Raw genomic sequence first — 27,052 nt, 5'->3', positions numbered from 1 at the left:
TCAGCTACCCGGAACTCAAATATGGCGGCAAGGGCGCCACCCTCCACTATCCGTGCTTCTCATTGGATCGCTCAGGGGAGCAACTGCATCGCTAGTTGGTGAATTATTCCGGACCCAACTCCGTAGAACTGAGTTAACAGGTCCAGCCACGAACGCTTGCCACCGAAATGGGACTGAGAAGTACAGATTGCAACAACTGCCCCGTCTAGGTCCAGACCTTTTCTCTGAAATAAACCTGATTTCTTCCTGGAGGGATATCGCATTTCAGAACGCATCTCAGCCCGGGAGTGGTGCACGCTCTCAATACCAGAACCTGAGAGGCGGAGGAAGTCTGTAAGTTCCACGCTAGCTTTGTCTACATTAGTGAGTCCCGAGCCAGCCAGAGATATATAGTGAGAATTCTTCCCCTCCACACACACACAGGTCCAGGTTTCTGAAAGATTTGTTAATTTTTATTTTTACTGATGTTTCTGCGTGGATGAATCCGTGTGCGCGCGCGAGTGCTCGCGGAGGCCGGAAGAGGGCGTCAGATGTCCATTCGCATCTCCATTGAGGCAAGATCTTTTTTACTCTTTACTGGGGCTCCGGTTTCCTTGGCTAATGGAAGCCAGCCAGCCACAGCGCTCCTCTTATTTGAACCGTCCTCACAGACGTGTTTCAGGCGTGTGCAGGGGGATCTCTAACGGGAGTGTTGGAATCTGAACGCCAGCCTTGGGTGTTTATCATGTGCTCTTAACCACCAAATTCGACCCTATTCACAGCCTCTTCTGCTCAATGGCCTCTTCCTGACTTTTCCTACATACAAAGAGTGTCACAACGTCACTTTTGAATAAATGTCATCTCAAATCCTATGCCCTTCAGTCAGAGAAAGCTAGAAAAAGTCATGATACAACAAACCAAAACGGATTTCCTTTTAAGTCCCTCTATGAAATAACTTTGAATATGTTCATCTGATTGGCTTTTAAAAAAAATCCCTCTGGCTTAATAAATTTTTTTCTACTTTCATATCGATTACTTAGGCTCACTGTCATCTAAGAGCAAACATATACTGTTCTCAGCCTGGCTCAATTCACCTAACATGATGATCTCCAGCTCCATACATTTTTCTGCAAACAACATTCTTTGTGGATACATAATACTTCACGGCGCATAAATATCAGGAGCATCATCCATTTACTCCTCCAAGGCTAGGCTTCTTGGCTGACCCCATCATGTGGGGTAAATGTGTATGTAGGGATCTTAGTGACATGGTGGCATTCTCTTGGAGTGTATCTAGGAGGGTATCTCTGGATAATACAATGATTTGATTTTTAGTTTGGGGATGGATGTTAAAAGCCACCCCCCCACCAAAGCTCATGTTTTGAAGATGTGGTCCACAGATGCTGTTGGGAGGTGATGGAAACTTAGCAATTGGTGGGCTGGTGGGTGGAGGTAAGATCCTGAAAGATGTGCCCTTGAAGCAAGTATTGGAACTCTAACACTTTCCTAAGCAATCAATCAGGTATCTAAACAGAACTTACTTATCTATTTACTTCCCAGCTATCCTGAGCTGAGCATCTTGACTCCTTCTTGAACTTCCCTCCAGGATCCTCTCACAGGCTTAAACCAAAGGGGTCAGCCGGCTATAGCCTAAACCAAGAACCGAAGTAAGATGTTCCTCCTTATAAACTGTTAGACCAGGGTATTTTGTTAAAGCAACGGATTTCTGACTAAATTGCATTTTGTCTGCATATATATTGATCTGAAGACATGTTTCACATTTATCTTGAGAGACATAACCCAGGTTCACTTCAAACTTATAATCCTTGTGGCTCAGCCTCCCGGATGGGAGATTACACGTGTGTTCCATGCCTGGATTCTTGATCCATGTGGTTACTTGACTGACAAGTTCAAAACCTGTAGAGCCCCTGGGTCCAAGCGGAAACCCACACATGCTGAGGCTCTGGATCAGAGACTTGCTAGCCATCTTGCTATGCAAATCCTGTCTCTGTCTCACACTGGCACTATAGATGGAGGAGGGGAGGCAGGAGCAGAAGGAGGAGGAGAAGGAAGCTATCACTCTAGCTTGGCATTTATGTAGGTGTTGGTGATCTGGACTTCATTTCTAAATTTCTAAAGCAAGGTCTTTACCCACCGAGCCAATCCCCAGACCTTTGTAGAAAGGGATGTGGCTGCAGACAGGACAGTCTTTAGACATGGTGGATGCCTTTGGGTCAAGAGTTTTCCTACCAAGCTTTAGTTTCCTCATCTATAAGATGGGAATAATTCTCCACACTCAGAAGGTGATGAGGATGATGCCATGGAATCATGATCGTAGCATGTCAAGGAGCTCAGTGTGGTAGTCTGAATAGATACGACCCCCATAGGTGTTTGAATGCTTGACTCATGGGAAATGTCACTTTTAGGAGGTGTGGCTTTCTGTTGCTTTGCTGGAGGAAGTGTGTCACTGAGTAAGCTTTGAGGACTCCCAGTACTCAGGCTCTGCCCAGGGCCGAAGAGCGCCTCCTCGGAGCTGCCTGAAGAGGACAGTGTTTTCCTGGCTGCCTTCAGATCAAGATGTGGAACTCAGCTCCTTCTCCAGCACCATGTCTGCCTGGATGCTGCCATGCTTCCCACCATGATGATAATGGACTGAACCTCTAAAACTGTAAGCCAGTTCCAATTAGATATGTTCCTTTATAAGAGTTACCTCGGTCACATTGTCTGCTAGCAGCAATGAAAACCCAAGAAACTCAACAAAGAATGTTTACTACCCTGTCACTCAGTAGTGCTGGAAAGGTACCATATTTGTATTGGTAATTTTTTATTGCTGTAATAAAAAATATTATGACTGAGGTCTATTAAGTTTACAGTTACATAAGGCCATGGGTCCATTATGATAAGAAAACATGACAACAGGCACTAGGCACAGAGGCTGGAGCAGAAGCTGGGGGATAACATCTTGAGCCACATGTAGAAAGATAAGAGAGAAAACACAAAATGGCCTTTAAACTCTCAAAGTCCACTCCATATGGCATATCTTCTCCAGCAAGGCCGAGCCTCCTAAGTATCTCCAAACATCACTACCAGCTGGAGACCACTCATTTGGATACCTAAGATATGCCAAATATCTCATCCAAACCACTACATTAATGTTGACTGTTGGATAATGTCTGTTATGGTTTGCATATGCTTGGCCCAGGGAGTGGCACTAGTAAAAGGTGTGGCCTTGTTGGAGGAAGTGTGTCACTTGGGGGTGGGCTTGGAGACACTCCTCCTAGCTGCCTGAGGATGGTCAGTCTGTTCCTGGCTTCCCTTGGATGAAGATGTAGAACTCTCAGCATCTCCTGCACCATGCCTGCCTGGATGCTGCCATGCTCTTGTCTTGATGATAATGAACTGAACCTCTGAACCTGTAAGCCAGCCTCAATTAAATGTTGTTATTTATAAGACTTGCCTTGGTCGTGGTGTCTGTTCACAGCAATAAAACCCTAACTAAGACGATGTCTCATTCTAATTATCACAAAATTTAAACTAACTGACTGTAAATTAGGCAATGTGATGATACACTTGTAATCTCAGAACTTGGGTGAGTGAGCCAGATTTGTGAGTTTCAGGCCAGTTTGGGCTCTCTGTCAGTACCTTGTCTCAAATTAAGGTCTTGGGTGGTGTAGCTCGGTGCTAGATGGCTTGCTCAGCATGCACAAGTTCTTGAGCTCTGCATCCAACAGTAGAAAAAGAAGAGATGAAAAACAAAAGAACTAAAAAGACAACTTTGCATCTTTGCTGGGCCAGCTGTCTCCTCACTTTCTTGTTGGGAGTCTGGTTTTGTTTTTGTTTTTTGTAAGACGTAAAGGGCTCTGAGAGGGATGGGGCTGAACATTTAGTATCTCTCCAAGCTTAGCTTCAGAATTAACATACCATAATTTAAAAAAAAAAAAAAAAAAAAAAAACACTCCTCAAGCCAAAGCAAGTGAGTTCCCAGTTCACTTCAAGGTCACAACACTGAGAGACGGGGCCATCTGCAAATGAAAAGTAATGCAAAGGCTACAAATGAAGGAATTATAAACAACCAGGATATTTATAGAGTCACCACTACATTAATGAGAACAAGGATGATAGTTAACAGTTATTCAGCATCTACTGTGTACCATAAACAATATGCCAGTTGTCTGATAGAGTTTTCAGCCTATTCTGAGGTAGGTCTACCTTATAAATATTACATTGTGGATAGTGAAACTGAGGGTCAGAATGGTCTCAGGGAACGTCTCCAAATTCACCAACAGAAAGAGAAAAGGATTAGTAGAGTGGGTATTCAAGTATCGTTTGATGGCCACGTCAACTTAATGCTACAAACTGGAGGAGTGGGACCTAGGACTTGGTTGCTTGTTGACAGGATGTGGACTTGAACTCAAGGCTCCTGACTCCTGCACTCACATCTTTATCCCCTACAGTCATACCTTTAGCTCGCTGATGTGGAGTCAAGTGCTCATTAGAAGACCAGGTGTCTGGTTCTGGGCCAGGGATCTGTTCTGATATCTAGGGCTGGTCAGAGACTCAGAGGCAAGGGACAACCTTGTTTCATTCTCTGGCCAGAACAAGTGGCAGTGTGTGACCTGTGAGGGCAGCATATGTGGTGGACTTGTTTGAACATAGGAGCCTCATTACTGTGGACAGTCTACAGAAGTGTATCTTCAGCTTCCATAGCAACTGTCAGGAGTGGATAACTCCCTTTGTGTGAGAACCTGAGCCATGAACTAAAAGAGAAGGTTGGAGAATGGAGGACTGACCGGGGGAAGTGAGGTGCATCCCTCAAGCAGGTAGGTCTTAGCTGACATTGAGTGACAGAGAGGAGAAAGAGTGATCCTTTCAGGGAGGTGAGATTGTTTGCAGAAAGGCAGGGAATTAAGTGTGGGCCTTGTCTGTCCATGCAGTTTAAATGAGGTTGGATGGTATATTAGGGTTTTGTTTTGGTTTTTTGCTCCTGTTTCAGTCCTTCCTTGTAGGAAAGGGTGTGACACAGCAGTTCCCATCATGATAGCTATTAATGAGAGAGAGAAATTGCCTGTGCTAGAAACTTTTCTCTTTATTCCTGCTACCCACATGGCTCCAGCTAATGTTCTGAGACTATGAACAAGCAGAGCAGGCTTTTCCTCCTATGTATCCCCTCTGGAAATGCCCTCACAGCCACAACTGGAAGTAGCCTTTATTAGTCTATACGTGTCTGCATCTAATAAAGATTGTCATCTGGGGGTTAGACAAGGGCTAACTTGACACCATCCTGGGCAAAAAGGAAGCCAAATTAAAAAAAAAAAAATCAATGAAAGCTTTCATTTTGAGACAAGTCCCACTATTCTATAACTTTCTAGGTAGTTGAGGCTTGTCTGGAACTTGTGATCCTACTGTCTCCTTTTCATGAGTGTTAAGATTCCAGACATGAGATACAGTGTCCAGAATGGTCATATTTAAGGAGCTTTCATAACCAGCCATATGATATGAACTCCACCTTAAGTTTCTCAGGGAGCCACAGAAGGTATTTGGGCTGGTAGGAGTTTCAGTAGTCACAGCTGATTGTGGACAACCAACTCTTTAGAGGATGGAAACCAGGTAGATACAGGATGCAAGAGGACCTGGAGAGGAGTTCTGAGGTTGGTGGGGAAAATGGTGCATATTTCAGAAAACCAAGGAAGAAGAGCTAGAACAGATGTTGAGTCAAAGAGCTAAAACTGGTTCCAGTGTCTGTCTTGGAATTCTGTATGCTCCCTGTGGAGAATGACCTACTACAGCTGTGCTTTTGGGTTTGTGTAAGTAAATTTATTTAGTGTTTACCAAGCAGAAATAAAAGAGTAAAGTAACAAGAAGCAGATGAATACCAGAGCATCATACCAGGTATTTCCATTCCTCTGAAGGAATAGGACTGGACAAGGCCGGTAAAAACAGGCAGCTGAGGACCTTCATCAACAAAGACGGTTCTGGGGGAACAACTTCCTTTAACCCAAACTTCCAATTTTTGTTTCCACCACAGACATTTATGTATGGTATCTGTCTAGAAAATTGTCCATTTCATCCAGATTTTCCAGTTTTGTTGAGTAAAGAAAGGCTTTTGTAGCAGGATCTTATAAATGTTTGAATTTCTTCAGTTTCTTTTGTTATGTCTCCCTTTTCATTTCTGATTATGTTAATTTGAATATTGTCTCTGTACCTTCTGGTTAGTCTGGCTAAGGCTTTATCAGTCTTGTTGATTTTCTCAAAGAACCAGCTCATGGTTTCGTTGATTCTTTGTATAGTTCTTTTTGTTTCTACTCAGTTGATTTCAGTCCTGAGTTTGATTATTTCCTGCTGTCTTTTCCTCCTGGGTGCATTTGCTTCTTTTTGATCTAGAGCTTTTAGGTGAGCTGTCAAGCTGCTAGTGTATACTCTCTCCAGTTTCTTTTTGGAGGCATCAGAGCTATGAGTTTTCCTCTTAGCACTGCTTTCATTGTGTCCCATAAGTTTGGGTATACTGTGCCTTCATTTGCATTAAATTCTAAAAAGTCTTTAATTTCTTTCTTTCTTCCTTAACCAAGTTATCATTGAGTAGAGCATTGTTCAGCTTCCATGTGTATGTAGGCTTTATGTTGTTTTTGTTGTTACTGAAGACCAGTCTTAGTCCTTGGTGATCTGATAGGATGCATGGGATACTTTCAATCTTCTTGTATCCATTGAGGCCTGTTTTGTGACTGATTATATAGTCAACTTCTGAGAAGGTGTTAAGAAGAAGGTATATTCTTTTGTTTTAGGATAAAATGTTTAATAAGTATCTGTTAAATCCATTTGATTCATAACTTCTGTTAGTTTCACCATGTCTCTGTTTAGTTTCTGTTGCCATGATCTGTCCATTGATGAGAGTGTGGTATTGAAGTTTCCCACTATTATTGTATGAGGTGCAATGTGTGTGTTGAGCTTTAGTAAGGTTTTTTTTTTTTTTTTTTTTTTTTTTTTTTTTTTTTTTTTTTAATGAATGCAGTTGCCCTTGCATTTGGAGCATAGATATTCAGAATTGAGATTTCGTCTTGGTGGATTTGACAAATATTTGACAAATATGAAGTGTCCTTCCTTATCTTTTTTGATAACTTTTAGTTGAAAATCTATTTTATTTCATATTAGAATGGCTACTCCAGCTTCGTTGTTTGGAACCATTTGCTTGTAAAATTGTTTTCCAGCCTTTTACTCTGAGGTAGTATCTGTCTTTGTCACTGAGATGTGTTTCCTGTATGCAGCAAAATGTTGGGTCCTCTTTATGTATCCTGTCTGTTAGTCTATGTCTTTTTATTGGGGAATTGAGTGCATTGATGTTGAGAGACATTAAAAACCAGTGATTGTTGTTTCCTGTTATTTTTGTTGTTAGAGATGGAATTATGTTTGTGTGCCTGTCTTCTTTTTGGTTAGTTGAAAGAAGTTTACTTTCTTGCTTTTTATAGGGTGTAGTTTCTCTCCTTGTGTTGGGTTTTCCATCTGTTATCCTCTGTAGGGCTGGATTTGTGGAAATATATTGTGTAAATTTGGTTTTGCCATGAATATCTTGGTTTCTCCATCTATGTTAATTGAGAGTTTTGCTGGATATAGTAATCTGGGCTGGCATTTTTCTTATCTTAGGATCTGTATGACATCTACCCACAAACTTCTAGCTTTCATAGTCTCTGTTGAGAAGTCTGGTGTGATTCTGATAGGTCTGCCTTTATATGTTACTTGACCCTTACTGCTTTTAATATTCTTTCTTTGTTTTGTGCATTTGGTATTTTGACTATTATGTGATGGGAGAAATTTCTTTTCTGATCTAATCAATTTGGAGTTCTGTAGGCTTCTTGTATGTTCATGGTCATCTCTTTCATTAGGTTAAGGAAGTTTTTTCTATAATTTTGTTGAAAATATTTACTGACCCTTTAAGTTGGGAATCTTTGCTCTCTTCTATGCCTATTATCCTCAGATTTGATCTTCTCATTGTGTCCTGGATATTTTGGGCTAGGGGCTTTTTGCATTTTGCATTTTCTTTGACTGTTGTTTCAATGTTTTCTATGCTATCTTCTGTCCCTGAGATTCTCTATTCCACCTCTTATATTCTGTTGGCGTGCTTGTGTTTATAACTCCTGATCTCTTTCCTAGGTTTTTTATATCCAGGGTTGTCTCCCCTTGTGATTTCTTTATTGTTTCTATTTCCATTTTTAGATCCTCGATGGTTTTGTTCAATTCCTTCACCTGTTTGGTTGATTTTTGTGTTTTCTCTTTAAGGGCTTCTTCCTGTTTACCTGTTTGGTCCTGTTTTTCTTAAAGGGAGATATTTATGACCTTCTTAAAGTCTTCTAACATCATCATGAGTTGTAATTTTCAATCAAAATCTTTCTTTTCTGGTGTATTGGGGTCAACCCCAGCCTCATTGTGGGTAAGCCTGTGTATGCCAAATTTCTCTTGTCAAATCACTTCTGGAATTTGATTTTCTCCCTTTCATTAGGAAGCAATTAAAATGATTTCAGCTGAGCACACAGTATTTGGGGGACTTACTGCAAAATATGAGTTTGAGACCAGCCTGGGCTACATAGAAAGTTTTAGGAGTTTCTGGGGTACATAGAGACTTATGTTTGGCTGCTGTGATAAAGCACTGCTCAAAAAACAACTTAAGGGGAGGAAAGGGATTTATTTGAGTTACATGTCCCAAACACAGACCGTCATTTAAGAAACTTAGGATGAAACTCGAATAGGAGCAGAGCTAGGAACAATGGGGAGAAAGATGCTTATTTTATTACTGAATTGCTCTCCAGGTTCATCTTTCTTAGGCCTCAGGGGCCGCCATCTCACACTACCTGTACTGGCTAGTTTTATGTGTCCACTTGACACAAGCTGGAGTTATCACAGAGAAAGGAGCCTCAGTTGAGGAAATGTCTCCATGAGATCCAGCTGTAAGGCATTTTCTCAATTAGTGATCAAGAGGGGAGGGCCCAGCCCATTGTGGGTGGTGCCATCCCTGGGCTGGTAGACCTGGGTTCTATAAGGAAGCAGGCTGAGCAAGCCAGGGGGAGTAAGCCATAAGTAACATCCCTCCATGGCCTCTGCATCAGCTCCTGCTTCTTGACCTGCTTGGGCTCCCATCCTGACTTCCTTTGGTGATGAACAGCAATGTGGAAATGTAAGCTGAATAAAGCCTTTCCTCCCCAACTTGCTTCTTTTTTATTATGTTTTTGTACAGGAATAGAAACTCTTAAGATAGCATCCTAGACCCTCCCACATCAGTCAACAAGAAAGTGCCACACAGACATTGTCTAATGAGATGGAGGCACCTCCTCACTTCAGGTTCTCTCCTATCAGGTGACTCTAGTTTGTGTCAAGTAGCCAGCACATTCTCCAAAGGCCTCTGTGTTACGGGTAGATTTTGTCATGAGCTGGTAGTGTGATGTGGGTGGAGGTGGGACCTGGAAGAGGTGAAGCCCCATGGGTGGAAATTAGACTTTTGTGGGATCCCGAGGGGGGTGCTGAGTCCTCAGGCTTGTTCTCCATTCTGTCAGCCACATGAGAAGTTTACTGTGTCATGGGTCCCCTCCTATTCTACTTCACCGTAAACCCAAGCCAATAAAGGAAGAAAACTTCTGAAACCATGAGCTGAAATAAACACTGCTATAAATTGTTTATTTCATGCATTTTATTTATATTAACAGAAGGCTGATTATATTACTTTTCTTGTGGTGACAAAAAGAGGGGCAGCATTGATGTGGAAATGCAGAGAGTCAACACAGTCCTAGAGGTGTGGTTATTGATAAAGCACAGCCTCCTCAAGGACCTTAGGCCTCAGACCCATGGAAATGGGGAGGCTCAGAGGGAGGCCAAATATCTGCTGTAAATGTGAGTACTGACTAACAATTACACCAGCTAAAACCAGTGTATCCAGAAACTGTCTACCACAGCTTCCTCCTCCCTGATATGGATTCAACCTCAAATTGCTCCAATACAGACTTCTAAGCGTAGGCCAGCTACCCCCTACTTCTATGCTGTGCATAATAAATGGTGTGAACCCATGAGTTAGAGAACACTTACTTCTATAAATTGTCCCCTAACCTTCACATGATTACACACACACACACACACACACACTAATGCAAGAAAGATAATTAAATGCTGAGTTAACAGAAGTTTAGCAGAACTGTTGTATCCGGCAGGAATCCAGAGTTATGGTGGCTAAACTTTAAAGCAGCCTTTTGTCAGTGATTGTTATCTGAGAATTTATGGGGCTGCTCTTGAAGGATTCTCAGACCCTTTGCACTTCTTAGTCCGGAGACAGGCCTGGCACACCAGGGAGTCTCCCATGACTAAGAATCACTTGGGTAATGCATCTTTCAAGATAACCTCTAGATAAGATAAGAAGTTTTGGTATTTGGAAATTTACTTGCTAAAGGTGCCTCAGATATTAAGTCAAGATTCAGTCCCACAGAGGCTGCTCCGGTGTGTGTGTGTGTGTATGTGTGTGTGTGTGTGTGTGTGTGTGTGTATGTGTGAGTATGTGTATGTGTCTATGTGTGTGTATATTTGTGTATGTATGTGTGAGTATGTGTATGTGTCTATATGTGTGTATATTTGTGTGTGTGTATGTGTGAGTATGTGTATGTGTCTATGTGTGTGTATATTTGTATGTATGTGTGCATATGTGTGTTTATGTGTGTGTTCTCGATGTTGCTAAGAAGTGAAGTAGTGGCTCTTCAATCCATCAGATACAAAGCCCTCCTACAGCCATACCTAAATGTCCTTTTCATTAAATAACTGGGTGATGTCATTCAACCAAGTTGACACAGAAAACACTCAATGGGAAATGTAGGCCTAAAGTTTTCAAAACCTACTTTAATAAGGGTTCTTAAAATCTTTAATATCTCTTCTATTCCACCATCCACAAGAGGTAGTAGAAAGAAAAGGTTAATAGGGCAAAGGAGGGTGTGGATCTGTTTAGAAACAGTTCTTTGGAGTGAGTCCAGTCTGCACTGCCAGGACATCAGCAGTTCAGCTCACACACATCAGTAGCTGCAACTCAATCTACTTGCAAACACCATTCACAAGTCAAGAATGGCAGGTCAGTGCAGAAGAAACTGCAAGGTTCTGCCCTCTGGCCTATACCTCCTCGGCTCACTGGCCCTCTTAGCCTGACCTCTGCCCCCATACTTTCCCTCCGATCTCTGATGCTTCCGTTTAATCTATGCTCTCCGACCAGTGGGTTCCAGCAGGGTTGCATTGTTTGTTCCAGCTCTGAGAGGCTTCGGGCCACTTAGGGCCTGGGGTTTAAGAAGGAAGAAGAAATTGATCTCTGACAGGCTGTTCAGTTCGGGGGGCGTTTCAAAGCCTCCCAGTTCTACATGCTGTTGCTCCATGACTGTTCGGAGACGCTAGAGGGATTTATCTGCCAGACCTTAACGGCTGGAGGGCAGGCACACTCCTAAACTTTGTCTCTGGTTCAGACAGAAGATGTGAAATCTTGAGGATGCCCCACTTGAGCCTATGACTCTCAATCTTGTCCCCCCCCCCGCCCTTTTTTTATTTAGGTAGATTTTTATTTATTGTCTATTGTAAATAATATTGTGGTGATCGTGGAAATACAAACATCTCTTCAGGAACTGATTGTGTCTCCTTTACTCAGAAGTGGAATTGGTATTTGATACGGTAGTTCTACTTTTTTATTTATTTTCTCCCTTTCCCTTTAAGGTTGGACCCGCCCCCCAGTCACCTTGGCTGCTTGCCTAGACTGGGAAGGATTGGCTGGTTCAGCCCAGCACAACTTCCCGCACAGCTCAGCAGGTCGGAAGCCAGAGACAAAACATTTTCAGAGAAGACTGGAGGTTGTGGAAGACACACTGCTCATAAGAAAAGGTGCCCGGCGGGAAGGTAGCAAGGAGAGTTCTGGCTCAGGACAGGGAGAGCTCTGCCCACAGCTGGGTTGGCTGATCTTGGAGACTTTGGGTCTCCTGGATTTTGAACCCAGGGTTTATGCTTCAAGCCGAGGCCTTCTAGAATGCTAACAGTTCTTCATGTTGTCCCTTCTCTGTTCTTCCTCTTCTCAACGTTGGTTCCTTGCTCGTCTTCCTGCGCTGCCCCCAAGTCCTCCCAGTCTCCATGGCTAGCTATACAGTTATTCCGCAAACCGGCTGGTCCCCGCCCCTCTCCGGAGCCTGGAAATTTCACCCTCTGCTTTTGCCCTGCAGGATGCTACAGCTGAGCTTGTCCTGGCTGGGAACGGGGCCCCTGACAGCCTCTCCATGGCAACTACTGCTGCTGGGAGGGGCCTCTTGGACTCTAGCCCGAATTCTGGCCTGGATCTGTGCCTTCTATAACAACTGCTGCCGCCTTCGTTGCTTCCCTCAGCCCCCTAAGCCAAGCTGGTTTTGGGGTCACTTGGCCTTGGTGAGTGTGGCAGTAGGTGGTAGGTCGCTGGGTAGATAAATTCCCAATGCGTTTGGAAAGGTGCTTGTGGAACTTGGAACACAGGACGGTAGCAAGTGAGGGAAGACATAGGGAGCCCTTCTCTCAGCCCCAGCATCCAGTCCACTCCTGTCTGCCTCTCCAAGATCTGAGGAGATTTCTTTCCCTCCCTTCCCTGCTCCCAGTGTCACATTATGATCAAGACCCATGATCTGAGGTCTCATCCCCTTATTTATACAAATCTGTCCTACGTAAGAGCTCCCAGAATGGGCAGCACAGAGCAGGGACAGCCCTAGTCCACTGTGTGTGTGTGTGTGTGTGTGTGTGTGTGTGTGTGTGTGTGTGTGTGTCTGTGTCTGTGTCTGTGTCTGTGTGTGTCTGTGTCTCTGTGTGTGTGTGTGTGTCTGTGTGTGTCTGTGTCTCTGTGTGTGTGTATGTGTGTGTGTGTGTGTGTGTGTGTGTGTGTGTGTGTGTGTGTTACCAAATGAGTGCAAATACCCTCAGGAGACAGGGCATCAAATCCCCTCCTGTAGCTGGAGCTGTAAGCCACCTGGTGTGGGTGGGAACTGGGGACTGAACTCTGGTCTTCAAGAAGAGTGTTTTCTTAACTGCTGAGCCATCTCTCCAGCCCCTGCACAAACCTATTCTCAAAGTAGGAAAGACCTACTCCTGACAATTGCAATTTCTGTTTCTGTAGCTTGGCATTAAAGTCACATGGCATTGGCTATTTTTTTAAAGGTTTATTTTTAATCAGATGTGGGAGGGGATGTGCGGACCTGCGTGTGGGTGCATGCAGAATCCAGCAGAGGGCATCAGATGTCCTGCAGCTGGAGTTACAGAGGGCTGTGAGGAGCAGAATGTACGTATCCTGTTAGATGGGAGAAGAGGAGAGTAACCATTGCGACCCATTTTCTCAGCATTTCTAGCTTAAATTCCCAGCAGGAGTTGGGAAGAATGCAATAGAAACAAAATGAGAGATGCATGTATGCATAGGGGAGGAGAGAGAAAACAGACAAGTTGTAGAGCAATACACACACATTAATTTTAAATTACATTAGTAAGGAAATGTTTTTATAGAATTTCACACACACTTCATTTGGGTTAGTTCTTCCCCCTGCCCACTTTCCCCTCTCACCCCTTAGCATTTGTCCTATCTTCTTCTTCATCCCTACACTAAAGCCTTTTAGCTTCTAAGTCTTAGGGGCCCCTTTCTGGTTTCCCAGCCTGGTTACCCACATTTTCACACTTTCTCTTAAACACGGGAATTTAATAGTTAGAGGCCAGGATCCACAGAGAAGATACCGTATTCATCAGTCTGAGCCTGGGCTCCTTCTCCTAACATGGTGTTTCTCAGGTCCATCCATTTCTCAGCAAACGTATTTTTCTTTGTATCCGAACAGAATTAGATTGTGTGTATCTTGCATTTTCATTAGCCATTCATCTGTGGGTAAACATCTTAGCACACTCCATTTTCTTGCTATTGTGAAAAGATCAGAGATAAACATGGATGAGCACGGAGCTCTGTGATAGGACAGAGAAGCTTCCATATTGATTTACACAATATACACTTCGGTTCATGCATCGTATGCACTACAGTCCTGGGTGAGGGTTCATGTGCCCCTACATTTTCACCAGCATTTATTGTACACTTTTTATGTGCACTTTGTTTTGTCTGTGTGTATGTCTGTACGTATGTCTGTGTGCAGGATAGAAATACGAATACAATGAGAGACACATATCAATGGCCCGGCTGTGGCTCAGCAAGAACCATAGATTACTGAAGTAGAAGGGGTGAGAGAGGAGAGGAGGGGCTGACAGAGTGGGAGGGCACCTTTCCACGGATAGCAGCAGATTTCTCCTTTCCTAGATGAAGAACAATGAGGAAGGCATGAAGTTCATAGCACATCTGGGCCACCACTTCCGTGATATCCACCTCTCGTGGGTTGGACCTGTGTACCCGATCCTGCGACTCGTCCACCCGAACTTCATTGCTCCTCTGCTCCAAGCCTCAGGTACGTCAAGCGCTGCTCTCTTCCCTGCGTCTTCTCCCAGTCCTCACAGCTACACAGACCAAGCTGAGCAGGAGACGAAGCCATATGGAACAGACGGCATGGCTCTGTCTCTAATCTTCTGGAAGACACCAGTCAATGTCTTGGGTCTCTCGTAGTGCTGAGGTCTGTTTGGGTTGTGAGAAAAGGAAGCCCAATCTAATCAAAGAAAGGGAATCTATTATCAGGGGTGTCATTCAGAAATGTCAATGCGCTTGCCTGTCATATACAAGACCTTGGGTTGCATGCGGAGCACTGGGAGGAACATGTAAAGGGATCTACTGTTATTGAGGTCAGGGAGAGAGGTCTTCATATGCCAGTGAAGAAATGTTTTAACTAATGGCAGCAGGAAACTTCACTTCTTAACTCTGTTTTTTTTTTTTTTTTTTTTTTTTTTTCCTTTGTGGTGGCTTCACTCACATGCTATAAAAGATGACTCCTAGAAGCTCAGCATCCTCAGAAAGTCCATGTAGTCTTGGGAAATATTTTAGGGTTACTTTAAATTTGGTTTGCGTTTCATGAGAGAACTGGGTACTGGCTCTAATCACTGTGGCTTGACCACCAAGATTCAGGTGGCCTGGCCACATTTCAAGTACTGGGATTGAGATGAGGGAAGGTGTGAGGTGCTCGATCCACGAGAATAGAAATGTACAAGCAGACTCCACGGCTGTTCATAAGTCACTGGAATCCTGAAGCTAATTCTCTCTGTCAGTGCAGATGCCGGTTAGCAGACAGGTGTTGCCTCTGGAAGTTGCACTTGATTCAGATAGACATGTGTGATTAGTTACTTTTCTGTCATGATGAAACACTGACTGAGACACTTACAGAAAGAAAGGTTTATTTGGGCTTATGGTCCCAGAGGGACGAGTCCGTTACCACTACAGTGTGTAAGTACAGCAGCAGGCAGGCACAGTGACTGAAGCACATATCTCACACCACTAACAGGTAGCAGAGAGAGAAAGTTGTTGTTGGTGGGAGGCATTTAAACTTCAAAGTCTACCCCCAGTCACTTCTTCCAGCAAGGCCACATTTCCTAACCTGCCCCGAACAGTGTCACCACACTGAAAATGCCTGAGATATGAGGGACATCTCATTTAAACCACCACAATCCTAAAACACTGCCTTTCAGAGGAAGCTGAGCATAGTGGTATGCACTTGAAATCCTAGTACTGGGAGGTGGAGACAGGTGGACCCTGGAGCTCACTGGCAAGCTAGCCTTGTTAAAATGGTGAGTCCAAGTCCCAGTGACAGACCTAAAAATACAAAAAACGAGGTAGATGTCTCCAGAAGAATAATTCCTGAACTTGACCATTTGCCTTCACATGCACAGCACACATGTATGCCACCCCCTTGCCTGACACATACATCTTTCAAGCAAGCACATTATATAGGAAAGGAGACAGATAAAAGTTGATCAATAGTTCCAGATCTTAGATTTGCCCCTTTGGTCAGGTGGTCAGCCTGGGGTTCGTGGTATTAACTTCTGTGACCAAGATATTCCCACAGATGTTACATTCTGTTAGTGTCTGTGTTCTGTCTTGTTTTTTTTTGGGGGGGGGTTGTTTTTTTTCCAGCCTGGAAAGGGTAGTGGTTGAGAGCACACAGTAGGACTTTGACAATGCCTTTAAAGTTTGAGGGTCTCAGAGTCTCAGGACTTCCTAGCTCTCTAACTGTACTATAATACTGATGATAATTTCTAAAAGGTCCTAAAAAGTTTCTTGCTCTTTCCGAGGGTAAAAAGCTGCTGGCTTAGGTGATTGACACCTGTAGCCCAACAGCAGAGGATTAATCAGTGTGGCTTTTGCCCTATCTCAGCGGGAACTGCTGGGCTCTAACTCTCAGCCTGATGGTTGGAAGTCACAGAAAGTAAAGGGGACACTTTGAAAAGTGATTATAGAGTTTATTACTAAGTTGTAAAAAGTTTTCTATGATAGCTAACTAAGAGAAAAAGCAGAAAGATCCTAAGCAGAAAAAGGGGAAATTTCTTCTAAGTGGGAAAAGGGAAAAAATGTCTACTCTAAGTGGGGAAAAGCAAAAAAATCTCCCAAGGGAAAAAAATTCTACTCTCCTCTCTCATCTTTTTGTCCTCAGTATTTATATGCCTTTCGGAACACATGATCACATGTTAAAGTGTTTATCACAAGTTCACACACAAAAATCAAACCATAAATTGAAACAGAAGTTTACAGAAGAGAATGTTCACATGCACATCCATTAGGAGTGATTATCTGACCAAACATCCATCACCTGTCTCAGCTCCACAGGTTCACTGAAGGTTTAAAACCATAACTAAGTTATTAGTGAAGTTTTATATAGATAAGCCTGGTCAATATTTTATCTTCTGTCTTAGCACCTATAATAAATAGTTATATCCCTTTCTTATGACCTCTGGTGAATTGTTTTACAACTTCTTGGAATGTGCCCTGACAATGAGAAAGTTTGGTTGCAATCTAAGAGCAATTAACTGGTGACACTTGGGAGACTGGCAGAGTTCTCACTGCAGTTTTGACTATCAGAAAAGGACATAACATTAGTCCCACTATAAAAGAAATTAATAATCACTGATATAATTTTAGGGATTCTTATAGGGTCATCATTAAGACTTAAGAAGTCATCTACTTGTTTATCTATCATCATTACAAGACAGTAGATCTTTGTAGATCATCAGAAATCCAAAGAGGTGGGATATTACTTAGTGGTTGTTACATGTGTTTAATTATAACAAGGAAAGCATATTAATAGCACTGGGTCCTGTTACAGATAGTTGTGAGCCTCCATGTGGTTGCTGAGATTTGAACTCAGGACCTCTGTAAGAGCAGTCAGTGGTGCTCTTATGAGCTGAGCCATGTCTTCAGCCCCCTCAGTTTTTTTTTTTTATTGGAAATTTACTTCTGCAAAATGTCTACTGACAGCACAGTTTAATGATAATTAAAAACACAACCCATAGCAGTAAATACTTAAAGAAAACTAGTTTAGTAAATACATAAATTAAGAAATAAGTAATAAATTAGAATCATTTATTAAAAGTAGTTGTAAACCTGTTTGTTTAGACAGTGTCCCACACATCCAAGCTGACTTCAGTTTTGCTATGTGGCAAAAATAACCTCGAATTCCCCATTCTTCTACATTCATCTCCTGAATGCTGGGATTACAAGTGTACGAAGTCACACTTGCTTTATGCAGTTATAGGACTGGACCTTGGGCTCCATGCATGCTAGGTGGACAGTTAATCATCTGAATTACACCCCAGCCCCCGATTATAAATTTTATATAGAGAGGCTAGGACTGTGGAAAACAAAAGAATTAGAATAGCCCTGGTTAGAGTTTTGTAACATGCTCAGCAAACAGCAAAATAAAATCAGTAACTGGAACCATCTTAAGATAATCTTAATTATAAAGTTGAAAAGAGGGGTTCGGGGGGACTGACTTAGGGGTGAAAAGCACTCACTGCTCTTGAAGAGGGTCTGAGTTCAGTTCCCAGCACCCACATCAAGGCAGCTCACAACCACCTGTAACTCCAGATCCAAGGGATCCGATGCCTTCGTCTGGCCTCTGGGAATACCTGCACACATCTGGCATAAAGATGCATGCAAGTAAAAACAGTGGCAAATAATCTTTTTTAAAATAGTTGTAAACACGTCCTTAGATAAACCTTGAGTTTGTTAAGATGCACTTCTTTAAGTAGTTAAAAGCCTGACAAAGTTAACAGAAAGCATGCCTTCATTAAACATAAATCTTATTTTTAAGTTGGTTTCGTAAATGTTACCAAGAACAAATCAATATCTTAGGAGGACCTCATCGATTTAACCAGAGAACTAGCTTTCAGTTGTACATTAGCCTACTGAACTTTGACCTCAGGAATGTTAATTACCTCCAATCACCTGACACTCTTTAAAGAAGATTCTTCCCGACTGCTGTGGCCGCACACACCTTTACTCAGGAAGCAGAGGCAGGCTCCAGTACAGCCTGGTCCACAAAGTGAATTTCAGGATAGCCAAGCTACACAGAGAAACCCTGTCTTGAAAAGCAAAACAACAAATAAAAAAACCCCCAAACCCCAAAAAACAAATATTCTTTTCTACAACCCCTAAGTGACTTGCTTGGATCTTACATTTCTCTCTTCCAGTAAACTGGTATTTTTTGTTTGTTTGTTTTGGCTTTGTTTCTTGATATCATGAGCCTTGCAATACAACAAACGAATTTATCAGTCTCTTAAGAGAGTAAGTATTCCATCAAAATGACATTTATAACATAATAGAACAGATTAAGATTGCTCGCCCACATTTTACTGAGCTGTAAAATTCCTGTCTGTGCAAGACCCAAACACTGTTCATTGCCATTAGATTTTTCTAAACTCTGTCTTACACAGATTTCCTTTGTTTCACTTACATCTGAGGGTTACAGAATCTTACATGCCAGCAAAGGCGGGCAAGCTAACAAGGCCTTCAGTGATCTTGGGTAGGGAACTATGCTGCATAAATAAGAAGGCATAAGAGAGGGAACCAAAGTCTTTCCGCCAACCCTGTAGTTACAGTGAGAGCTACAAAAGGCGTCTGTGACCCTGAAAACTGTGGGACAGAGCAAATATCTGCCTTTTTACCAAATAATTATAAGCTAGAGACTGTCAATCTAAAGCTCATTCATACTTAAGATCTTTAAGGCCAGATGAAATTTTGTTGCAAACTGTTATAGATACATAGTGATACATAAAAGCAAGAGGTGCTCACCAGGAATGGAGGCTTTAGACAACACTGTGAACTAGATCAAATCAACAGAACCGTGCCTTTACCAGCTGCCTCAAGTGCCATCATTCGGAAGGAAGAAAAAACTGCGCTACAACACACTGAAAGCAGAGGCCAAGCTGGACAGTGGTGGCACATACCTTTAATTCCAGCACTAAGGGTGCAGAGGCAGGCAGATCTTTGAATTCAAGGACAGCCTAGTCTACATTGTGAGTTCCAGTACAGCTAAAGTTACCCAGAGAAACCCCATCTTCAAAAATCAAACAGACAACAACAAAAACCAGAAGCCAAACGTGTTGTAACCAGGGAACAAAATTGAAAGTGTAGAACTTCAGGTTACTATTGAAAGTGACAAGGAATGTCAGGAGCTGGGACAGAGAAAGTCTTCGGTTGAGTGTAGGATCCCTCATCTAGGCGGTCTTTTTCTTTTCTCCCAAAATTTATTGGATATTCTCTTTAACTCTGTGGCTAACTGGATAGTTCGAACGGCATTCAGGCCAGAGAGCTAACCACAATACCAAGATTCGTACTGCCTATCAACGAGAATGCCAATGATAGATTAAAATCTGTAATCTGAGAAGGAAGAGTTCTAACATTCTAAAACAACAACTGCCTTACATCTCCTCTCCAGCCAGCACATTTATAGTGGGAGGGATGGGCAGGGGAAATGATGGTAGAGGAACAAAAGCCTCATCCCTGGGGTTCATGGTATTGATACTACTCCCCTTAACATGCCCTAGGCTTCCCCCATTATTGTATAGCAGGGTTCAAATGTTTCCACAGATGTGTCAAGTGCTTACGGCCAAGGACTCCCCTATCCTCAAAGGTAGCACTGGGCACTGTCCCCATGTGAGCACCAAGTAAATCTTTTTCTGCCTCCTCTAACCCCCGGCTCAAAGAAACACACCTGGACCCATCCAGGATATAATGGAGATTCCCCTGTGACTCTATGCACACCCCATTTCTCCAAAATCATCCTCCTTAGAGTTTGGAGGGGTGGGTGCACAGCCCTAGCTGAGGGTCCTTATCCCTCCTAAAGTCCGTTGCCCACCTTTTCCATGACTCCTGATTGTCCTCCTGTGTTTCAGCTGCTACTGCACCCAAGGAAATGACTCTGTACAACTTCCTGAAGCCCTGGCTGGGTGAGTATTTGAAAGTGAGGGCCTTCGGACTCCCTGGGGGGTTAAGGGAGGGCACTGCCCTTGCCTATGGTCATGGCTGTCCTTCCAGGGGATGGGCTCCTGTTGAGTGCTGGGGACAAGTGGAGCCGCCACCGGCGCATGCTGACGCCCGCCTTCCACTTCGACATATTGAAGTCCTATGTGAAGACTTTTAACAAGAGTGTGAACATTATGCACGTGAGTTTCCGGAACATGGGGCCCCATTGGAGCCTGGCAGAAAGGGATGGGTTTCAGATGTAATCTGCTGATGTGGGTCTGCTTAGATGACTTTGGGATCACAGGTTTGCCTCTCCAAGCCTTAGTTTGTCTGTCTGTCTTTCACTTTTTTTGAGACAGAGTTTCTCTGTATACCCCTGACTGCCCCAGATCTTGCTTTGTAGACCAGGTTAGCCTCAAACTCAGAGATCTACCTGCTTCTGCCTCCCAAGTGCTACTATTAAAGGCACGTGCCACCACCACCCAGCAATTTTCTAGCTGTAAAGTGGGGATAATAATCTAGACCTAACGTGTAGAAGAGATGACACTGTGGAGTCAGGCTCCTAGCATACAAAGGGGGATCGGAAGGATCTGTTTCCCTTCCTGGTCACAGAAGCTTTGGAGAGTCGGCACACATTAATCTTGTCTGTCGCACCATATCTCTGTCTACACACCACACCACTTTCAAGTCACTGGCCTCAAGTTCTGCATGGTGAGTGGTCCCTTTGATCCCAGCACTGGTCGGACGAAGCAGAAGTACAGTGAGTCCGTGTCTACACAAGATCCTGTGTTAGGTGTAACTCGATCTTGGGAGCCTGCTTAGCATGCACAAGCCCTGGCTCCTATTCCACCATCAAAAACAAAAGAAAGGGCTCTTCTTGTTGTTGTTTTGCTTTTTGTCCTGGAACTCACTATGACACAGTGACTGTGTAGACCAGGCTGGCCTCTAACTCAGAGAGATCCACCTGTCCCTGATGAATTTAAAGGCAGGAAACACCATGACTAGCTTAGAAAAGTTGTTTTCTAAAAAGAAAAGAATAACATCGCTGGCCTTTGTAAGCCATCTAGATCCCTCCTGGCCTTTTATCTTCCTTGAGTGAGTCTGGGTTTCCTAGCATGGAGAGATTGGGGAGCAGAGGAGGGAGGGAGAAGGGGGGAGTGAGGGAATGAGTGAGAGAGCAAGCAGAACTTGGCCTTTCCAAGCTTAGCTTCAGGAATAGCACACTATTCTGTCTATACTCCTTACGTCAGAGCAAGTAAGTCTCTAGTTCCACTCAGATTCAAGACATGGAGAAACAGGCCTGCCTCCCAATGGAGAGAGCTACCAGGGCTCATTGAAAAGGCTGAGGAGTTGTGAACTATTGGAGCATTTCTAAAGCTATGTATCACTGTGCTAACAAGGGCGGTAAAGACAGCGGACATGCATTGATCCGCTACTGTAGATAGAAGTGTTACGATGAGTCTGTGCTATAAGTTGCCTGACAGAGTTTCCACACCGCTCTAAAACAGAGATGACTTTGACTTCTAGACTATGGATTGTGAAACTGAGGGCCAGAGAGGACAGGCAGTGTGTCAAAACCCACAGCTGTAAGAGCATATACGTAGTGAAGCAAGTATTTATGTATGGTTGTGGAGCCAAAAAAAAAAAAAAAAAAAAAAAAAATCAGGACGATTTAATTATCACTAAAGCTTTAGAAGGTAGGACTGGGAAGAAGACAGTAAGTTGAACATAGGTACACAGAAGGTGGACTTGAACCCAGGGCTCCTGCCTCCCTGCATTGCATGATAACGCCTCTGTGTTCACCATCCTGGCCTATCCTGGGTGCAGTGCCTGGGGCAGAGCAGCTGAAGGCTGGCTCTGAGCAGCGTAGGAGACTGTGTAGACTGGCATTTGGAGTTATACATTAGCACAAGAAGAGCAGACTCACCCCAGCCTCACACCACTTCTCTGGCCAGGCCAAGTGGCAGCGGCTGGCCTCCAAGGGCAGTGCCCATCTGGACATGTTTGAACACATCAGCCTGATGACCTTGGACAGTCTGCAGAAATGCATCTTCAGCTTGGACAGCAACTGTCAGGAGTGAGTCTCTCTGTGTCTTTGCCTGGGACCCTGAGCCCTGGACCGGGAGGAGGTGGGGGAGACTGTGGCTGGCCAGAGGAGAACAGGTGAGCTATACCTGACAGTTAGGGACAGTGAGAGAAGAAAGCATGGACTTCCTGGGAGGTGGATTGTGGGAATTGTAGATGAACAGTGTCCTTAACAGGCAGTTTGAGTGGTGTCTTGGAAATGAGGTTGAGGTGGGTCTTAGTTTGTGTGTTTGTGTGCGTGTGTGTATCTGTGTTTTCCTGTTGAGACAAAATATGTGAGCAAAGTAGCTTAAGGGAGAAGAGATTTGTCTGAGCTCCTGGTGTCAAAAGTTTTAGTTTACAAGAAAGAGCGTGGCAGGGCATCTTTACCATAATGACAAAGAAGCAAAGGTTGCCTGTACCTGCAACCAACCTTTTGCCTCCTTCCCCTGTCTACATGAATCCCCACCCAATGGAATATGGCAGACCACATGCCTGAAAGGCCTTTACCCACGCAGATAGTCTTCTCTGAAATAATAAATAGACACAAGCAAACATATGCTTCACTAAACTCCCAGGCATGTCATGAGCCAATCAAGATGATAATCAAGATTGACTGTCACTAATCTCAGTAGAATAAGGGGACACAGGCACCTAGTTCCACCCATAAGCAAAGTGATATTTCAATTGGTACCTTCTAGGGAAGGAAAAAAAAAATCAGTTTTCTTCAGTGGAGTGACACTGGGTATATCTACCACACTCCAAGGCAGGACACATGCTCCGGAGTAGTAGGTCAGCATAAGTCAGACTCTGGTTTTGTGCCCGTGTGTCTTTTTCTTTCATTTGTTTTTAAAAGGAAAAAAAAAAAAAACCCATAAAGTTGGATGGTTGGGGATGTTCAAAAAGGAATTAGAGGAAAGGAAAGAATATGGTCAAAGGTGAAAATAATTTTACAAATATTATTGTTGCCAGATGGTGATGGTATACACCTTTGGTTCCTCAGCACTCCGAATCTCTGAGTTCGAGGCCAGCCTGGTCTACAAAGGGAGTTCCGGGACAGCCAGGGTTATAGAGACCTTGCCTCAAAAACTAAAAATCAAAACAAAACAAACCATGAAACTTTTCAGTTTTAGAAAGGGTCTTACTACATGGCCCAGGCAGGCCTGGGGGTTCACAATCAATCCTCCTGCCTCCTTTTCTTGAGTGTAGAGTTTGTAGCATGAACACCATGTCCAACTGGCAACTAGATGTTAAGAATGTTGAACAATCAGCCAGAAGGATGTGGACTTCCTCTTGAGTTTCCCAGGCGGCCATAGGTAATTAAGAAGATGAGAGTTCAAGTCACAGTTGAATTTAGATACCAACTCTTCAGAGAACTGGCAGACAGGTTGACACACGACGTAGGATCCAGAGAGGAAAAGAGCGGTGCTCAGCGCCAAAAAATCGCGTACATCTGCAACAACTCAAGGAAGAACCACAGAAGCGTATGTTGAGTAGAAGAAAGATGAGAACAATGCCCATGTCCACCGGGAATCAGGAACATGAGGCTCATGAGGAGTGAGAGGCAGAGAGAAGTACTCTCGGAGGGTCCCTTTGGTGGGTGGGGTGTCTCGGTCCTGCATCTCTGCTTCGGGGTGTTCTGGGGTTTTGTGTGTCCGAAGACACTGCGTTCTTTCTGGCTTGCCCTGCAGGTCTAACAGCGAATACATAGCTGCCATTCTGGAGCTCACCTCCCTCATAGTGAAACGTCACCGCCAGCTCCTCCTGCACGTGGACTTCCTGTACTACCTCACTGCGGATGGGCGGCGCTTCCGCAAGGCCTGCGACCTGGTGCACAGCTTCACGGATGCTGTCATCAGGGAGAGACGTCGCACCCTCGAAACCCAGGGCATTGATGAATTCCTGAAGGCCAAGGCTAAGACTAAAACTTTAGACTTTATTGATGTTCTCTTGCTGGCCAAGGTGAGGGTTTTGGGGGGGGGTTTGGGGGGTGCAATCTAAGTTGCATGGATCTCAATGTTCAACATTAGACATTAAACTTAGTCTAAAGAGTTCTAATGAAGTATATCGGCGATTGTAAAAGTAGGGTCAGCTTAGAGGTAAGTTTTAGAGGTGGCTGTGCTGAATGCTGTGTAGAATTAGCAAAAAATAGCAAAAGAAAAAAAAGAAAAAGAAAAAAAAGGAGAAAACTATGAAGCAGGCTGTGAGGATAATACGGGGGACCCTGTGTGAGCAGTGGGTGTCAGAACTTGTTGAAAGACAGGCTCAGGAGTGCTCAGACACTATCTGAGTTGTGGTCCTACTTTATGTACAGGATGATCATGGGAAGGGGCTGTCAGATGAGGACATCCGAGCGGAGGCAGACACCTTCATGTTTGGAGGTGAGGGTCCCTGCGTAGGGCTAACAAAAGGGTGGGAACTGTTAGTCCCAGGCTCATCTGTTGGGGGACACCCAGGATCCCTCCATTCCTTCCATACATCCCTTCCTCATCCTGCCTGGGGAACCTCACTGCCCAGACTGTGATGCTAAAGTAGCCCAGACACCCAGACCTTCCTGTCTCTCCCCCAGGCCATGACACTACGGCCAGTGCGCTCTCCTGGATCCTGTACAACCTGGCGAGGCACCCGGAGTACCAGGAGCGCTGCCGGCAGGAGGTGCGGGAGCTGCTGAGGGACCGAGAGGAGATTGAGTGGTGAGCTCGGGTCCTTGTGGTCTGTTGTATGGCCCTTCCCTTAGGCTTTGCTCCCCAGATGGAGATGAGAAGTTCTTTTTGTTGTTTTCCTCCATCTTTTCCTGACAATCATAAGAGCTGAGCTCAGAGGGAGATACCCAGCCTAGCCAGCAAGAGAAAGGCTGTACGCTTAGTGACCGAGAGACCTCAAAGCCCATTTTTATCACTGCACTAACTGGCTAGACAGCTCGAGCAAGCTTTTATAAATCATCGATATGCTCTGTAGACTGGGGAAATCAACCCTACAGAGCTTCTTGAAAATGAGTGACAATATGAGGAGAGCAGATGCCACCAACACAAATTCAAAGCTGCCCCAGCTCCTTTTCTTTTCTGCGTAAACCTGCATTTTCTCCCTGAGACCTTAGCTCCCCTTTATTTTCCCTCTTCTGTTCAATTCACACCTTGCACTTGGTGCTGAGGATTCACAAGGATCCCAGTGGGTAAAAATCACGTATCCCTTCATTTGTGGAACAGGTCCACAGAGCCTACCCTGTCACGCCTCTAAGTTCAAGGCCAGCCTGGGCAACATGGTGTAACACCTGTCTCAAAATAAAGCGTTACCAGTTTTTGAAGTAAGGTTGCCTTTGTGTAGTCTAGGCTGGCCTCCAGTCAGTCCCCGTGCCCCGTTCTTGAGAGTCAGCATCATAAAACCATGTCACCAGGCCAATTCCTCGATGCGTTTTTAAGTAGGTCGGTTTGTGATCTGCTATCCTGCCCACACTGGTACCAAAGTGATGGGTTCAGTGCTCATCCGCCTCAGTGTACAGAACGCTGAAGAAAGCAGAGTGGGGGGGGGGGGAGAAAAGCCAAGCTGCTTGGTGGTACAGCGGATGAGACAGTCAGAAGGAGCCTCTCTGTGCACCAGGAGGAAAGCGTACAAGAGACACTTTGACATGCTTAGGAGTCAGGGAGGCTCCTTGTGAGACTAGAGCTGGGAATATGATGTTTTGAACTGTTAAGAATCTGAGCTTTAACCAGTGGTGTGTCCCCTGAAGACCTTTGGAAGGTAGTAAGTATAGGAAGGCAGAAGAGGGAGTGAGAAAAGCCAGGTGTGGTGATTCAGGCTGGAATCTTGGCACCAGGGAGGCTACTGCCTATTATATTAAGCACTGAGCAACTAGGCTACAAATTAATGCTTGTCTCAAAGTGAACATAAGAAAGAAGTGTGATATGTTGTCTTTAGGACAGACTGTAGGCAAAAATGGCTAGGCATTTGTGGACCATGTGCCTCCCTGTTGCCTAGGGGACCCCTGGGTGCATGGCTGATGAATGCTGCACAGAGCCTGAAGGCCGTCACTAGCTGCAGGCTGAAGTGTATTGCTTTCCCTGCATCTGGACAGACAGCTTCTCCATGCTTGCTTTCCTCTAGTCTCCGGGGAGATCTCCAGACCTTTTCTCGGCTGTATCTACCGTACACATGTCCCTGTGGTTTTTTGTTCTTTTACTCACATTGTGCCCAGCTGTCCCATCTTTTGTGTTCTGCGTGGCGTTCCTCGGTTATTCAATTCAGAACTTCTCTGACGACATGCATAGAAATACGTTCAGTGAGAACAAATATTGCTGAATTGTGTTTTAGCATCTCTGTGCTGAGTTACTGTTCGATGTGTAATAGAACCAGTGGTTCCTACTTCTACCTCTTGACTAACTGCGTAGGATTTTGTTAAATGGATGTATCATGGCTTATCAAAACATTCTCACCTTAGACATTTGCCTAGCTTCTAATCTTTTTCTCGTTTTTTGAATTTTCATATTTATTCAGTGTGTGTGCACGTGCGTGCATGTGTGCATGTGTGTTCGTACTCAAATGTGCACTTGGACACACATGTACTATAGTGGATATGTAGAATTCAGAAGACAATTTGTAGAATCTCTACCATGGGGGACGCGGTGATTAAACCGAAGT

The 27,052-nt window shown here is 44.1% G+C and overlaps 1 protein-coding gene across 1 annotated transcript in view; it reads left to right on the top strand.

Moving 5' to 3' along the window:
• Positions 1–9,283: 9,283 nt before the first annotated feature.
• LOC308435266 (prostaglandin E2 omega-hydroxylase CYP4F21-like) overlaps positions 9,284–27,052 on the top strand; it is a gene marked incomplete at its 3' end in the record, with an annotated part of 36,841 nt that continues 19,072 nt past the window's right edge. The window contains exons 1-10 of the mRNA XM_080935940.1: positions 9,284–9,318; positions 11,692–11,856; positions 12,189–12,387; positions 14,273–14,417; positions 20,284–20,337; positions 20,426–20,553; positions 22,309–22,430; positions 24,109–24,379; positions 24,732–24,798; positions 24,987–25,110. Coding sequence (XP_080792066.1) covers positions 12,190–12,387; positions 14,273–14,417; positions 20,284–20,337; positions 20,426–20,553; positions 22,309–22,430; positions 24,109–24,379; positions 24,732–24,798; positions 24,987–25,110 — 1,109 coding nt within the window. The 5' untranslated portion in view covers positions 9,284–9,318; positions 11,692–11,856; position 12,189. The remainder of the gene's footprint in view (positions 9,319–11,691; positions 11,857–12,188; positions 12,388–14,272; positions 14,418–20,283; positions 20,338–20,425; positions 20,554–22,308; positions 22,431–24,108; positions 24,380–24,731; positions 24,799–24,986; positions 25,111–27,052) is intronic.

The sequence above is a fragment of the Micromys minutus genome, assembly GCF_963924665.1.
Source record: "Micromys minutus genome assembly, chromosome: 22".
NCBI lineage: Eukaryota > Metazoa > Chordata > Mammalia > Rodentia > Muridae > Micromys > Micromys minutus.
This window is presented reverse-complemented; position numbering and strand designations above follow the sequence as displayed.